The sequence below is a fragment of the Trachinotus anak genome, unplaced genomic scaffold, assembly GCF_046630095.1.
Source record: "Trachinotus anak isolate AG129_WGS33_773 ecotype Australia unplaced genomic scaffold, CSIRO_AGI_Tana_v1 ptg000007l, whole genome shotgun sequence".
Taxonomy (NCBI): Eukaryota; Metazoa; Chordata; class Actinopteri; order Carangiformes; family Carangidae; genus Trachinotus; species Trachinotus anak.
In genome coordinates, this window is record NW_027273858.1 from 11,735,043 (window position 1) to 11,751,902 (window position 16,860).

Consider the following 16,860-nt stretch of genomic DNA (forward strand, 5'->3'; position numbering starts at 1 on the left):
ATGCAACTATGCAACTAAACATGACGACCAAAGCACATCATTGAACTTAAACATATTTTATTGCATATGTCACTATTCCTAGTATAGGTGCAACCCCATCAAGTTGTGCATATGTTTCAGTACCCACATTGACATGCGGACATATTTATTTCCATTAATAAAGTACAACACATAAACCTAAAATGTATTAAAACATTTAAGATGATGTTTGTGCATGGCTTGTGGTTAAATCTTCAGCTGTAAGTGGAAAAGGAAAGCTATAGTATAGTTAAACAAGACACATAATTTTATGTAGCATTACAAAGCAGAGAGGTAACTAATATTAATTCTGTTAAATACCTGGGGATTTTAATATGACAACCAAGCGTCAGTATTGCTCTCAAAGCATCCAAGGCTTTGTTGTGTGTGCGTGTGTGTGTGTGTGTGTGTGCGTGCATCCCTCAGCCTCCAAAGAGGAAGTAGAAAACATGGCTGCAAGTCTCTGTGCCAGCTGGCTCATGTCTCCTGGTGAAGTGAGGTGTGACAATAAATACACTTTCTTTCACTTACAGCTAAGGTAGCCAAAGCAAATACAGTTAGTAAAGCTACTGCTGTGTTTAATTGCAGAACAGTCTTCATACCTGTGATATATGATATACAGTACATTCATTGTCTAAGTACACCAGTCAGTGTTTTGCATGTATCTTGTCATCATCTACAAAAATTAATACAAATGCTAATCAATACTATAAATATACACTAGTATTCTGCATATAAGCAATGGAGGTATCAACAGTAGTAAAGCTAAACAGTGATTGTCACAAATCTGAAAGTTGGTGTATGAATGTTATTAGAGGTACAGAGTGTACTGTTGCTACTTCAACACTCATCTACAGTAGGTGGTCAAGTGAGAGTTCGACGATTGAGTGATTATAGTTAATGTTTGTATAATATTTGGAAGTAACTTTTATTTTGAAATAAAGGGGTTGGAGGTTTAGCACCCTTTAGAGGCTGAAAATGTGTCTAGTTCTCTTTAGACAACATTTTGTGGTACAAACACAGTTTACTGTACAAAAACCATCAAAAAGGCCTTTTGCTGAACAGTGTTGATTGAATGAAGTGCAGACTGTTGCAGTAAAGCTGGGGTCAGACTACATGTGGAGGTTTTCGTTCTCCAAATTAAGGGTATGAAGATAAAGGATGACAGTGGGTGATTTTAGGATATACAAATAAAAAACACATGATTTGATTTGACATTGAGCATGGCCAGGGGACAGCAATAATTGCTGTTCTGTCCCATGCGTTACATTAGTGCATTACAGTGAAAAGACTGATTCTGCATATATCACATAAAGTTATCAGGGGTTCGAATGATGCCTACTAAAACCAGGTGATGCTCCAGATTGTCATAAATCTATAAGAGTCGTAAAACTGTGCCTTGTGAAGACTTCATAAATAGACTATGGTGGTTGGAGATGAAACTGCCCCTCCAGCCTGGTTATCACTCCAGATCTCCTTTACAAGTCCTTCCCCTGGAAGGCGCTCAGGTTGAAAGCAGTGTCCATGAACCTCCGCAGCTCGTTCAGGTGGGTGGACTTGTTCCCAGTCGCAGGTGCAGCTGCAGGATCCCGTCCCACATACCTGGAGGACACACAAGGTTTGTCACCAGTGACGAGAGTTCAAATCCTTCACCAGACTCTCTTAACAGATTGTTCCAGTTTGCACTGGTCATGAGCAAATCAAGCGAGCCCCTTACCAAATGGGTTTCTTGTTGGCCACCACCGTGAGGAAACGTGGCCGGACGTAATCGTAGTAACCCATGTTTTTGTGCTCCTCCTGACACCAGACCAGCTCAGCGTTGGCATATTTCTCTGTCTCTGCTCTGACCAGGTCAAATGGGAATGGAGAGATCTGAGGGGAAGACAAAGAATAAGTGACAAAAAGAAATTACAAAACTGCATCTCTTCCATTTCAAAATCCAGTGTACAACATGTCAGAGGAGAAGGATTAAACACCTGCTCAAGTCTGATGATGGCAACGTCTCTCTCCAAGTTTTGCCGTTTCCTCTCTTTGGCCAGTTCGTAGTAGACTTTGCCAGTGCAGAAGATCACCCTCTTCACTTGGCCTGGGCTTTGATTGGCAGGACCCTCATCAGGAATCAACCTCTTGAACTTGGTGCCTGCAGACAGTGGATATGGTATGTTTGCTCTAGCTGTACACCTACATCTGTACACACATTTCACAGAGATAAAGTTAAACTCCACCTTTGGCGAGTTCATCGAAACTCGACCTTGCATCCGGGTGCCTAAGCAGAGATTTTGGAGTGAAAATAATCAGCTGTGGAAAAAAAAGAAAAAAGTTTCTGTCAACAACAGACAACAGATTGATTCTGTCATCCGTATCTTTATTGTGCACCTTGAAAAAACTCCAGAGATGAAAGTTTTTATCTCTTTTCACGCTAATTTATTGCCACCATATAGCATGCAACATCAGCATTGGGAAAACAAAACATTTCTGTAACAATCAAATAAATAAAACCCTTTGTGCTCAGCAGACCAAGTCCAGAATCTCAGAGTCTTTCATAAAAAACAAACAATATTATCCCCTGTTGGCCCCCTCACTAATTTGCTCAGGAAGTAATTTTCTCATGCTTCGCAAAGCATTGCATTTACGTGCGACAGGGGATCAGTTAAGACATTCACTGTGGCTGAAAGCTGTGAGAGACTGAAAAAAGAGTTGTGCACATACAAAAAAAAAAGAGAAACGCTTTAGATCCAACAACTTTATATCTAAACTATAACTACTTTAGTGGTTCAAAGTAGGTAAATATTAGGGTTACATATGTTTCTGCAAACTGAATTTCTTTTTAAATCATGGTTGTGATAGAGTATTGTATCATGACATAGTAATTTTGACTTAATTCAAATAACAGGCATGACCTGCTGCGGCGGTAAACTAAATAGTATTTTATGTCAAGGGGAAAAAAGAGTTTTTGAGGACTCTGAAAATCCAACATCAGTAACTGCTGTCAAATCACCAAACAGTGGCTTACATGTGTGATCTGAATGCAATCTGGGAAAAATTTTAAATGTGCAAACAATATCATCACATGACAGACTGGAGCTAAGCAAGACACAGTTAAAACACAGTGACGAGGATGTTACACTTTACCGGTTTTCTGAATGGCAGCAGAATCTGTCGTCTGAGCACATGACAGTAGTTAGCAGGCGTGGAGCAGTTGACTACGATCCAGTTACAGTCGTGCAGCTGCTGGACCTCAAAGTCTCCACTCAACTCCTTCGTAAAAGAAGAAGAATTTCAAGAAATTATATGCACAAAATTATACATTGTGTTGGTTGTAATAATGTCTTTTTCTCATAATTGGGCAGGAGATGTAATGCTTATGTGTATTTTGTGTGTGTGTGTGTGTGTATGTGTATGCGAATGCTAATCCCTCAGTATGCTCCCACTAATAGTGTGATCAATATCCCATTTGGAGATGAATCTGGTTAGCTTCTGCTGATACAGCCCGCTGTGGCTCCCTCGTACGAGCCGACCCTTGGACCTGACTTACTGCTGAATACCAACTCTTTGGAGGCCACAATTAAGAGACCTTTCAGCTCTCAAGAAATTGGCAATCATCACTAAAGTGGTCATGACTTAAGCATAGCCGTTAAAACGGGAAGCTACTGGATTTGAAATGCAGCGCACTCTTGGAGTTTCTTTGACATTTATCATTAGGTAATCACATTCCTGAAACTGGTAACCATTTGAGCTGTAATGTAAATTGCACATGTGAACACACAGGGAAGTGATCGGGGTCATCATTGCTCATCTGCAGGAAGCGCTCAGGGCGAGCTGATGAATGTTCTGGACCCTGAGGACAGAGGACGAGAAGAGCAGGACACATAATCAGAAAGTGGAAGAGGAATTTCACTTAAAGATGTAGCATCTTCTCACAATCACATACTACAGAATAATATCCTTATTCCATTTTCTAAAGGACTATAGCCTGGTTCTCACCATTCCCTCCATCCCATGTGGCAGCAGGAGGACAATGCCATTGTTGCGGACCCACTTGGCCTGGCCTGAGCTGATGAACTGGTCAATGATACACTGGGCTGTGTTGTGAAAGTCTCCAAACTGGGCCTCCCATAGGATCAGAGCATTGGGACTGGCCATGGCAAAGCCAAGCTCAAAGCCTGAAATCACAGTCATCATCTAACAGAGCAGAAAAAAAAATACTTTCTATAACGTGCCATGTAGCCAGTTTGGCTTCAGCCTTACCTAGCACTCCGTACTCTGACAAGGAGCTGTTGCAGACAGTGTAAGGAGCCTGGCTGGTCCACAGGTGGTTCATGGGAACACAGATGCGTTTGTCTACTTCTTGGTCGTGCAGAACATGATGACGGTGACTGCAAAACACAAGATAAACAGAGACAGAAAGAACTGAAGCAGGCAAACAGAAAAAACAACACTGATGTGAAAGGCATCCATACGCGTATGGGACTTTAAATAATGCATAAAAATTTATTTTGCAATAATAGAAAACAAAGGAAAAAAGTAAAATGCCACATTTAAGAAGCTGGAACCAGTTAAGGCTTGTGATTTTTGTTCTTTAACTGATCAGTCCATTTTTGACAATTGACATTTAACAACTAATCATTTCATCACTTGTATTTAGTGGACAGAAAACCCAAGTGTATTTATAACTGCAGCATATATTGCCACAAAAGATCTTCAGGACTCTAAGCTCTCTTAAATAATAGTGGTGAAAACAAGAGGCAGTTGATGCATGGTAAACACACACACACACACACAGCGGCCTGTGTTTCAGCCCATGAAGGCACTCCATAGAAAGTACCCTCCTCTCTCCTGATCTTCAGCGAGCATGAGCCCCAACAAGAGTTGATGGGAGCAAAGAGCCAAGCGTTAACAAGCCCTGCCAGTCGGCTCGCTCCCAGTGTAGGAATCAGCCTTCAAGTTCAGCACAATCAGACAATCACTTAAACCCCTTTAACATCACTCCAATGACGTCTACATGCACATGCAGCGCTAGAGGTTATGTAATTGTCAGACGGAAGAACTGCAGGAAATAACCAAAATCTATTGATTATTATCTTGAACGTGATATATTACCTCCTAGAATCATGATCATGATTTGAGACCTCTGAATAATATCATCCATAATTATGGACTAATGAGGCCACGCCATGTACTGCATAATTGTTTTGTTTGATCCTTGCTCCACATCTGCAGGATATACACTTTCTCTTCAAGTAATCCTTTGATGAAAGAAGAAAATCAAGAGCATCCAGCATTAATTGAGGTAACACTCCTAATTTCATTCTTCACTTCCCCAATTCGCTTGCACACAATCCAAAGAGGACCCAAAAAACCCTCATGAGAACTAAGTCTTTCTCTTGGATTGCCTCATAAACTGCCCACCTCTCTCTTCTTTCTGTGTGGTTTTTTTTTTTTTTTTTTTCACGTATACACACACAAAAACACACATACTTCCTCTGCCTGGGGGCCCCATTAGTCAGGGAAAGGGGTGCACGGAGCAGCGCATGCAACCCACCCAAACACGACAACTGAATCCATTAGTCCACGCTGTTACGTACATCACAGAAACGCAAGCAGGACCACTCAACTGTAACATGCCAATATGCTCAGCTCCTAAGATGAGAAACAAGAGTAGTGGGGGATGAAAAAAGTGTAGGTGGAAGGAAGAAAAAAGCGGTAAAAGGAGGTAAAGGGGGTAAAGTATAGTATAATGAGAAAGAACGGTAACACAAAGAATAAAAGACCAGTGATATCTAGTGTTTGACTGCTGCCATTTTTTCTCAGGCCAGGCAAATTACCCTACTGAACAGGACAGAGGAAGAGGAGAAGTTGATGTCTGTGGTAAATGTGAGGCAAAAATAAAAAGCCCCGTAGCCTCTGGTTAGTTAGTGTGATGTATGTCGCTGTGAGCTGGAGGCGGGCTGGGGAGGGGGGCGGTGTCAGTGGAGATGGGCTGGTGGAGAAATGATAGGGGACAGATGAGACAGGCGCAATGAAAAGGGGGAGCTGGTTTTGTTCATGTGTCACTCGTTCCCTCCATACCATGACAACACCATGTGGGCTTCACAGATCCCAGGAGACTGTGCTGACGTCCTCTGTCTGACAGACTCCCTGTGCCACCCCCCCAACCCCCCAATTGCTAAATTCACTTTCTTTATTAGAGTGTTTTTTTTGTTTGTTTGTTTGTTTGATTTTATGCCTTAACTCTGGTCAGGCATGCTGACCCTGACAAACTCAAATAGTACAATTGGGGAAATCTCAATGTAAGAGTCACTGTAGAGCTGGGTGACACAGTCTTAAGGATTGTTCCAACATGGACATACACTCAATTCTACCTTTACAAAGAGGATAATGTTAAGTTTTGATTGACACCTTTAGAGAGGTATTCATTCAATTATACATTACTGAGGTTGTAGCTTCCCAACCTATTTCATTGTAATGAAGTTCACTGCAACACCATCACTGAAACAGCAATTTGTAGAATGATAAAAAGATAATGTCATTACATCACGATATGATTCAGGTGAATGATGAAACAGAAACAATGACACTGACTTGTCAGCCAGCATTTGTACAGGACTGTAGAGAAAGATAAACCTAATTTGTGATGAGTGTACGGGCTCAGTCAATAAAAGGAGAAACTATAACTCCACAAGGGAAAAAAAATCAAAAACATATTTCAAACACTGTTTATTCAATATTTACACCTGAAGTTTCTTTAGTACAGCAGAGCTGCACACAGCAGGAGGCGGTGGTGGCAGCAGGAGCTCCTTGTAGTGCAGATGAGGACATTAATGCAAACAGGCACAGAGGTTAAAAAAAAGATTCATGTAAATCCCTGTAGAGGCAGCACTGAGTTTTCAGTTAGGTGCACATGGACTCACCTAAAGGTGCCCCGCTCTACATCCTGTCCACTGAGTCGAACATGGATGCCATCTTTGAGAAGGGAACCAAAGGCCATGTACTCTCCTAGAGCCCAGTCCATCTGCCGATTCTTCACCAGGTCAGCTCGACCACGCAGGATACGAGACACACCTGGAATAGACACACACACACGAGCTGTAGTAGTTGTAGTGTTGTAAGAAACATTAACAACCCTTGTGGCAGTCTTAATTATTATAACATCAGCTGTGTCGACCAAAACCCTGCTCTTAGGTTTCCAGGTGAACTGCTTTAATTGACCTAATATCATTCCTGTAAAAGGAAATGTCCAAAAATGAAGTACTTGTGGCACTGAGGTTTGTGTTTTACAAACCTTTAGTATATTATTCATGGGCATGTATTCCATACTGCAGTGATGTGTGCTCCTCTGTCATTGCATCATTTTCTGGGACATCTCTCTCACTATTACCATGACTGCTAGTTTGTCTTGGCGCTCTGTTTTCCTGCACAAACCAAGCAGACTCACCAGGGTGGATCTTAAAATCTTCCAGAGGCACTGAGCTGGCTGTGTGGCCAATGTGCTGCAGAACCTCCTCATCCAGTCCGGTAGGGACACAGCTCATGCTCTTGGGCTCTCCCTCCGCCGTGAAGAAATCTACAGAGAGAGACAGCTGCATTCTAGCAGGAGCAGAAAGTGTGAACAGGAAAAGAAGAAAATTCTTTAAAGTAAAGGGACAATTCACCTGGCCAGGGGGAGTCGAGCCAGTGTCGAATGTGTGAGATCTTTTCATCCTTGGAGCTGGTGTATGCCTCCTCACATATCTTGTCGTATTTGGCAACTTCTTCCTGCAACCACATTCGGTATTGTGTAATAGGTACAATGAAAAATACCACATTAATGCCATATTATCCGTACTTTAATTGGAGCTGACAAATGAAAAGTGTGTGTAGCTAAGACAGAAAGAAGGAGACTGAGGAAGAGAGAGAGATAGAGAGATTAGGGGAGCAGGAAAGTCTCCACCACCAGTAATGATTCAGCCTCGCTATATTATAAATGGGGCTTTTGCAAGACTCCAAATAGCAGCAGGCCACACAACAGAAAACAATGTCCATCAAAAGCCAGGGGCTAACACACCGGCAGAGGTGCTGCAGTATTTCTCTAACATGTGGCATAAAAAAAAATTTCAAAATGGATGTTACGATCAGTTTCTTTTTTGGATGACGAACCTGAGCAATTCCATTGAATGGCCCCAGAATCTGAGGTATACTTCAACTTCATTGGGCAATATATTCTCAGTTTGAGGGATTGTGAGGCTAGGTGATTGAACTGAGTCAGTAAATTGAAACTCAACTACAGCACTGCTGGCACAACACATTTACTAAAAGGCTAGGGTAATATCTAAGTTTGATTTAATGCACGCAGTCCAGCGGATGGCGATATCAAATAAAACAGCATACAGTAGCAGCTACCAATATACAGCATATTTAACAAGAGCAAACAGCATTAGATCACAAACCTCAAATTCCTGCAGCGTCACCACCCCCTCAGCAATGAGCTTGTCAGAGTACTTTTTCAGCACATGCTCCTGCCGACGGATCTGTTTGTACATCAGCGGCTGGGTGAACATGGGCTCATCCATCTCGTTATGGCCAAACCGTCTGTAACAAACCTGAAACAACACACACACACACACGCGCGCCTTAAAAACATGTCTTTATATGTAGCTGTTAATTCATTACGACTTGGCTGTGACTGACCAGGTCAATGACGACATCTTTGTTGAAGGTGGTCCTCCACTCCGCAGCCACCCGACACACGTACATGACAGCCTCGGGGTCATCGGCGTTCACGTGGAAGATGGGTGCGTTGACAACGCGAGCCACATCGGTGGGGTAGGGAGAGGAGCGGGCAACTCGAGGGTCTGTGGTGAAGCCAATCTGGGGGGGGGGCAACAATCACACACTAAACATGGTAACATTTAGAGATTAAATCACACATAATGATCAAAATGAGTTTAATAAGATTTGTGTAAAACAAAAGCTTTGACACCTAATTTTGTTCGTTTTTAATTACAATTTGTTTGGAATCATTATTTTAACAGAATTATTTAAAGCAAGTGTAGCAGTAGTAATAATTATACCAGTAAGATTATTAGTATTAGCAATAGTATTAGTATTACTGCCATAACTGTTGGCATGTGGGCAAATAATAAAAGGTATGCATTCTAGAAAATGTTGTTGTGACACTGATATAGTGACTGTTCTTTCCAATACCTGGTTATTGACCACCACATGGATTGTACCATGTGTCGTGTAGGAGGGAAGCTCACTCAAGTGGAAGGTCTCATACACAACACCTTGTCCGGCAAACGCAGCATCACCGTGCATCAAGATCGACATGACCTGGAAAAATCACATCACAGACTTAACAGGACGAAGCACCTTGAAATCTTGTTTCCAAAACAGAAACCTAGCCACCGTGCACCTGGTATGATAACTGTTACCTTCTTTCCCTGGGTGTCTCCTCTGTAGAACTGCTCAGCCTTGGCCTTGCCCTGAACCACTGGGTCCACTGCCTCCAGGTGGGAGGGGTTTGCCATGAGCGACAGCGCGATGTCCTTGTCTGTCTCGCGGTTAATCCTCTCGTGGTACATCCCAAGATGGTACTTGACATCACCCGAACCCTACATAGACATGAAGAGCAAATAAAGCATCGCTTGTACTTCCAAAATGCTTTTCTCTGATAGTTTTCCAAATTGTCATATATTAACCGTTTCCTCACCTCATCAGCAGCCTCTAACTTGGGGTCAAACTGGCAGAAGATCTGATCCAGGTCCTTACGGATCACATTGGCGAGGACATTCAGTCGACCCCTGGACATACAGTTTAAAAAGTCTACATCAGACATGGGAGGAAAATAATTGCCTGCATGCATACACTGAAATGAGTGGTGACAGGAGGTGTAATGCACATTACCGATGAGGCATCCCCATGATCACACTGTCGATGCCTGCAGCACTCGATTTGTCAATGATGGTTTTAAGAGCAGGGATGAGCACTTCACAGCCCTCAAGACCAAAACGTTTCTCTGATGACCACTTCCTGGCCAGGAAGTCCTCAAACCTAAACATAAAAAAACAACTGAGGAATAACTGACAATACTTTATGAGATTCATTAAATGAGCAGTCAAGAATTTGGGAACAACATTATGAAGGTTTGGGGTATTTGCACAAAAGGATTTAGGTACATCTACACTAATTTATCACACTTAGCACAAATTGATTTACTCTACTGTTACATTATCACAAAGAAATAAATAAGTCACAGGAGAAGAAATATGCACACTAACAATAGGCAGATCACTTCCAGGAACCTCCAGTAGTCTTCAAGATCATTTATCAATGATGAAAATGAGCTCACATGAAGACTAAGGCGTTTATCTTTCCAAACACACAGGCTTACAGGGCTTTTGTTGATGTTACATGAGCTATAAAGAAAAGTGAAGTATCGTGCTGTCACCAACAGCGTAAGCTAGAAAATGTTTAGTCACTGCTGACCGTGTGGATCTGATCAGGCGGGCGAGCAAAGTTCTCTTCTCAGCATTAGTGAACTGCATGATTCCCGGAGTCTCAAATTTCTGACGAATCCACTGACACTGGTTCACATTGTTGATGAACATGAATTCGACTCCTATATGACCACAATAGGATGTCTAAAAAAGAGATTTAAAAAAAAATCAAATAGCATTGTATAGTGTTATTGCTTTCCCCCATTGTTAGAAAAATGTATGGGCACAAACTCACAAGCAAAATACCTCTAGTCTGCGTATGATTTCTCTCAGAGGAAGAGTGGTGTTTTCTCCTCCGATGAAGGTGGTAGGGGGCAGCTGGAAGCTCCTGTCCAGGTCAGGCTCATCAAGACCATAGAAACCTACAATAACACCACGTACATAAATAAATAAATATCAAACACTGTTGGTTCCAGCTTCTCAAAAGTAAGTGAAGGACTGAAGGTTAAATAAACAAGCCATCTGAACATGTCATCTTGGACTCTGGGAAATTGTGATTGATATTTTTATAGACTAAATGATGACTAATTGAGCTATTAAAACATAATAACCAAAGATTAATTGATAATGAAAACAATCCTTAGGTGCAACTCTTAATGAGACTGCGGTGCTCCCTCCACACTCAGATCATAGGCCTGCGGCGAATTGAGTGGTAAAATTCAAAATTATAACTGGAGTTGATTGATTTGATGGCAAAAACTGTGAAAGTAAATCTTGTGTAGAAAATATAATCTCTTAACCAGTATGAATGTGTAGGGCCTGTGGAGATACAGCACCAGTATCTGTAGCTTCACATAGGTCTCTGTTCTGACAAAGCCCACCTGAGAGCGCTGCTCAAGCTCAAGATCGCAAGCAACATAAGAGGAGACAGGTGCAAATCATATTAGGAACACGGCAAAGACAAAGGGGGCCAAGAATAGACTCGTGTACTATCAGCTGACCAAATAAGGGGCCAGGGAGGCTGTCATTAGCTTTCATTAAGGAGCTATAGTCCTGGTAACAATACATAATGCAACGCTATGTCCTGACACACACTGATCACTGATAACAGCAGAAACAATGTCTCTCTTTATCTCTCTCTCTCTCTCTCTCTCTCCTCTTTACTGGCCATTACCGTAGACTTCGATTGCTTTCTGTGGCCGTCCCGCATCTTTCGACCCTCGGTCCGCTTAATGAAATGGAGAATGACAAGAGCTAGTCCTGAGATTAATGACAGCATTAGGACAACCTACCCGTACACAGACTTGGCAGAGAACGCAACGCCGCCCTTTATACTGAAATACCACATACACTGCTGGGTCTGGTGAGTTACACAACCCTCGATCGGAGGTGTGTGTATTATACATGTACAGACAAACAGGAAAAATACAAATCAGATATTTACAGTCATAACGAAGAAGAAGCTACCAAAGAGAATAATATGGTTTTGACTGAACTCTTTAAACACGAGTATCCTGAGTTAATTAGAGGAAAGGCCTTCTATAGTAGGAATCTCATCAGCATAAACACTGCCTCCAGGTTATCTCCATATTTCATTAGCTATGAAAGGGGGCTATAATAAGGAACCATATACCTCTTATTTACAAAGTCTAAGCCCTTATTTTATTGTACTATTCCATTTCTTATTGTAAAGCACTTTGAGCTACATTTCTTGTATGAAAAGTGCTCTATAAATACAGTTCATTATTTATTTATTATTATTACTATTATTATTATTATTATAGAATAACTTTGACATATGTTGAAATAATACAGTTTTAAATGTGTTTCATTGAGGTTATGAAACTACCTCAGTAAATGAAAGACTACGAACACAATAGACCAAAGACAACAACGGCATCACAAAGTTCTTCAGTTGTGATGTTGTACTGTTGCGAGCCTCACCTAATTTATCAATGGTGGTGATCAGGTCAGAGGGAACGAAGGAGTCCAGGTCAGCCTCCAGGATTCCCAGAGGGTCTAACTGGGCAACATGGTGACCACGAATCTACTCAGAGAGATCAAGACGGGAGAGATAATAAGAGATGGAGAGATGGAGAAGTAAAAAACAGAAAGTGACTAGCAGGAGAGAACAAGTGGCAATTTGGAGAGGGGCCTGCTGCCAGCATGATGCTGAGTGTGAACAGCTGGAGAATAAGCTAACACTCAGTTACAGGTCAACCTCTCTGAGGAAAGAGCCCCATGGGAGTTCTTTTATGTGTATGTACGCACACGCGCACACACACACACACACACACATTCCCACCAGGATTTCAACAAGCTGGGAATAAAAGTGACGCTTTTGCCAAAAGACAGAATTTAATAAATCCCTCGGATAGTTCCTCGAATTAATTTGAGGGCGAGGGGAACGTTACCACCTGTTTTGTTTAAGTAGTCTCTTTGATATTTCCATTTTCAAAAAGCAGCCAGGGTAAGTAGGTTAGACTTAATCTACCAATTTGCATAACCTCATGCAGTGACAAACAAATTGTACATTCCTTTTAATACAAGGACACACAGTCTAAACAGCTCCCATTGCCAGTTGCATCTGTTTTGGCGAGTCAAGCTGATTTTGTTTGATGCATTTTTCACACACACACTCACACACACACACGTCGGAGATACTAATCGTCAGCCAGTTGTGGCTCAAGGCAGATGACATCCTTATTCTGCACACAGACACTACTTTAAGATTTAAACCGATGCCTGTGAGATATGTGATCAATCTTTTCATTTGTAAATAACATAAATCCACATTACACCAAAAGCTGATGCGTGAGTGCATCCGTTTGTGCGCGTTCCTCACAGCTGGGCCAGGTGGGTGTGGAGTACCTGGTAGGCTCTAATGAGAGTATGTACAGCCAGGTGGTCCTCCACCACCTTCTGTGTCATGTCTGCCGAGTGGGACAGCACTCGGCCCTGGAGCAGAGCGGAGGGACGTCTCTCACCCGCCTCGCCAGACAGACTGGAGGCCTGGATGTTACGGAAGAACGCATCCCAAGACTAGAAGAGCGAGAAAGACAGATCGAACAGGAGGCAGACAGGAACATGGACCAACAGTGCTTAGTGACTAATAATGAAGGACATTAGTGGACACTGTGTAAGTTGTGTTTATATTGTTTTCCTGCCCTTTAGTCACAATGGAAGGAAGAAAGGCTGGGGGTGACATGTCTGTGAAAGGCCGGGCAGGAGTCCAGGACATTTGCAGCTACAGTATATTTACATGACTCAGGCAGTTCAGCAACCAGCACACCCTAGTGCACATTTAATGTGTCCACCAGCCAGAGATATGCTGAACTGTGTTTCAAGACCAACACATGGTAATTTAGCTGTTCACCCAGTCCTGGTTCCAGGGATACTGCGCATTGTTCCCTCTGCAAATTTCCATTTATGGGCAAAAAAAAAAAAGCTTATATTCAATATCACAAACTCTCAGCTGTTATTGACTGATATGGAAATAAATGGCACATGTCGCTCACTGTTACCTCATGGACGTTTTTATGATCCTCCAGCCAGGCAAAGTACATCTCCTCCACATAGCTGGAGCTGCTGGCCACCGCAGAGAGAACAGGCGCAGCCCCGGAGGAGCAGCCTCTCCTGGGATCAACCCAGCGCCTGGCCGGGCCCCCTCCACACCCTCGCAGCCACTGGCTCCCCCCAGCGCGCCCACCCCTCAGCACACCCGCTAACGCCCGGAACTGACTCATGGCTATAGAGGCACAGAAAAGGAGAAAGCTGGTTGTAGACACCGTCTTTGATCAAACAAGCATTTGTGAAAACGTGCATTATCGGGCTTGACGTCACAGTTTTTTGTTTTTTTTTTTATTACAAATCATCCTCTGACTGAGATGTGCCTGAATGCCACGCACCAAACAGTATCTCAGCTGTGGACTGATTGCAGGTTACGCACAGCGCCCACATCGGACTGTAATTGCGCAGACTCGTTATGGATGAAATGACCTTTACAGGCGTGTATTTTAAGTGGAATCACGACTGAGGCATAAACCACTGCGAAGACTAATAACAGTCACGTGACGGCCCGTGCGTCTGTTTCTGCTCAAAGTCGCTCCAGCTGCAAAAAAAAAACAGCCCAACCAAGTACGGAGGTCTGTCACTGCAGCAGGTACAACCCGCTGCTACAACTTCCTCACCTTTTCCTGCAGGACGCTTTACTGTCTGCTTCAGGGCTCAGCGCCGACATCAATGCCAACACACTGCCTAGTTCATTCTGGCTCTGCTACGGTTTCCCTGGACCTCTAATCCCTCAACGTCAACACAAATCCTCATAATCTCCCCTCGTCTCTGACACTGCAAAAGCGCGGCATCACGGGAAAAAAAAAAAAAAGGACGGTGGTTTGAAATGTCACCTATGTTTTATTTCTACATTTACCTTAGACTGCACCGCTCTTCGACTCTGTTACCATCGCAGAAGGGTGCAGGTAAAGTAGGACAGGTGTCAGTGAAGGTGACACAGATCCGAGAGCAGCAGCGGCGGCAGCAGCAGCTACGGGTGGACACGCCCCCCCCCACCCCCACCCGCTCGTCAGGTGGTGCTTCCTCCGCAAACCGGGCACCCTGCTGCACCCAGAGGTGCCAGTGGTTCCTAAGTAACAGCCAAACACACCAGCTCAGGGACACAGAGACAGGAAAACAACCCACTGCTACAATTACATTTCAAGATTAGTTGTTTCTTCTGAAGTGACAAAAAAAAAAAAAAAAAAAGATTGGGAATCAGTTAATTATCGTCTGGTTTGAGGTGTTTTGTTTCACCGACTTTAATCCTGTCACCTCAAATCTACGAGCCTCTGCGCCCTCATTTTTTTCCCCTCTAAGTTACATCACGCATATGTCTTTCCCCTCAGTGTTAATTATATAAGCCAATTAAACTTTTATAAAGGCTGAACATGAGTCATTTGAGCAAGTGGTTTCAGATTGATGGGCTTCTACCTTGAGTGGGTTAAACAATAAGATAATTGGCCCTCCCTCTCTCCTTCCCCCTCCCCAACCCTGCTCTCCCTCTCATCTAGATTTTCATCATTCATACTTGCTGGCACAGGAAGGAACAGCATTATCCATCATGACAAACACACCACTGGAGAAAAAAAAAAAAAAGGACAATGGAGCAGGCACAAGTTGTAAGAGGATCTACCAGACAGAATAGTGCAGATCAAAATATCAGAACACCACAGTAATCACAGTATCATTATGTGGCTTTTAAACTGGTTATCTTTGGGCTTCACTACTACTTCACTACTTCACTACTGTATGTAACTAGGTGTTTTCACCCACAGCCATAATATATTCGCTATGCCTTCACTCCAAAACAGCCAGCATTGATGCTGAGTGTTCCCTGAAAATGTGAGTTCTTCCCTTTTTTCATTATTTGCATTTGTGTTTGGTGCTGCTCTCCGGCTGACCTGGAGAACGCAGGGTCAGGCAATTATGAACTGAAATGCCATTTTGTTGTGGTGGCGTTGCTGCCTGACAGAGATGGAGTGAAGACCAGTTGCTTTCTGGCGTTTTATTAATAGCGTTCATCGACGAAAAGACCTGTGCCGCTGGGTAACAGGGCTTGGTGTTAAATTACATCCTGTTTAGAATAATTACATCACTATACGGGACACGACTGGACCAGCTGTTTGGTGTTTGAAACATTTCTCGAGTATGGGGGAAATTAAACATGCGACTGTTCTCCTATTCTGGTGAAACTGTTTTCGATGTGCAAGAGCTGAAAAGTGTCTAAATGCACCATCATTGTTTTTGACTGTGGTTATTCACCTGTGGGATACATTGAGTGTCAATGGTCAGTGTCCAAAGAGTCATTACAGCTTTGACCCAGGAGGCACCAGTAACCTAAACACGGTTAATGTCCAGGTGACTCAGGCTTACAGCAGCCATCAGCAGTTAGGTCTGCCAAACCAAATTGACTGTGTCCATGACTGAGTCCACAGCTCATTTGGTCAATGCTGGGCTCGGTACAAAGAGCGGGAGAAGCAGATAATGTCTAATCCACTTACCCGAGCCAAGCCTACACACCATTTATGGAAGTCCGCGTCATGAGGCTATTTAGGAACCCTAATTCATCTAATAAAGCATGTTTGGAGGTAGAATTAAATTTATCGGACAGCCCTTGGTACACGTGCTATCACAAAAAAATCAATCACATTTCAAATATTAAATAATGTATGATTTCATTAAATTAAAAGACAAATCTCTGGTGCCAAAACAAAGTTACAAACACACATATAAAAAAAGAAATGAATTCTCTCTGATGAAGGGAACAGTCCTGCAATAAAATCTGTCATTTCTAGATGATTTATGAATAATTAAATTACCAGGATGTAGAGAAACATACTGAGAATAGTGCTGAATAGCTTAATATAAT

General features: G+C 42.7%; 1 protein-coding gene across 3 annotated transcripts; it reads right to left on the reverse strand.

Annotated features, from left to right (window-relative positions):
- Positions 1-40: 40 nt before the first annotated feature.
- ogdhl (oxoglutarate dehydrogenase L) lies at positions 41-15,015 on the reverse strand. Of its 3 annotated transcripts, none has more exons than XM_071480526.1 (23): positions 14,866-14,998; positions 13,961-14,184; positions 13,308-13,478; positions 12,381-12,483; positions 10,743-10,858; positions 10,486-10,640; positions 9,904-10,050; positions 9,710-9,800; positions 9,432-9,611; positions 9,202-9,330; positions 8,686-8,865; positions 8,445-8,597; positions 7,671-7,773; positions 7,454-7,582; positions 6,930-7,080; positions 4,267-4,394; positions 4,003-4,181; positions 3,785-3,856; positions 3,151-3,276; positions 2,244-2,316; positions 1,995-2,158; positions 1,736-1,890; positions 41-1,620 (listed from the first exon to the last, which is right to left on the reverse strand). In XM_071480526.1, the coding sequence occupies exons 2-23, from the start codon at positions 14,180-14,182 to the stop codon at positions 1,497-1,499; spliced, it is 3,051 nt and encodes a 1,016-aa protein (XP_071336627.1). In that variant the 5' UTR covers positions 14,183-14,184; positions 14,866-14,998; the 3' UTR covers positions 41-1,496. The 3 variants fall into 3 exon arrangements, with proteins under 3 accessions (XP_071336627.1, XP_071336626.1, XP_071336628.1); XM_071480525.1 differs by lacking the exon at positions 14,866-14,998 and adding an exon at positions 14,627-14,793; XM_071480527.1 differs by lacking the exon at positions 13,961-14,184 and having other exon boundaries at positions 14,866-15,015.
- Positions 15,016-16,860: the final 1,845 nt, after the last annotated feature.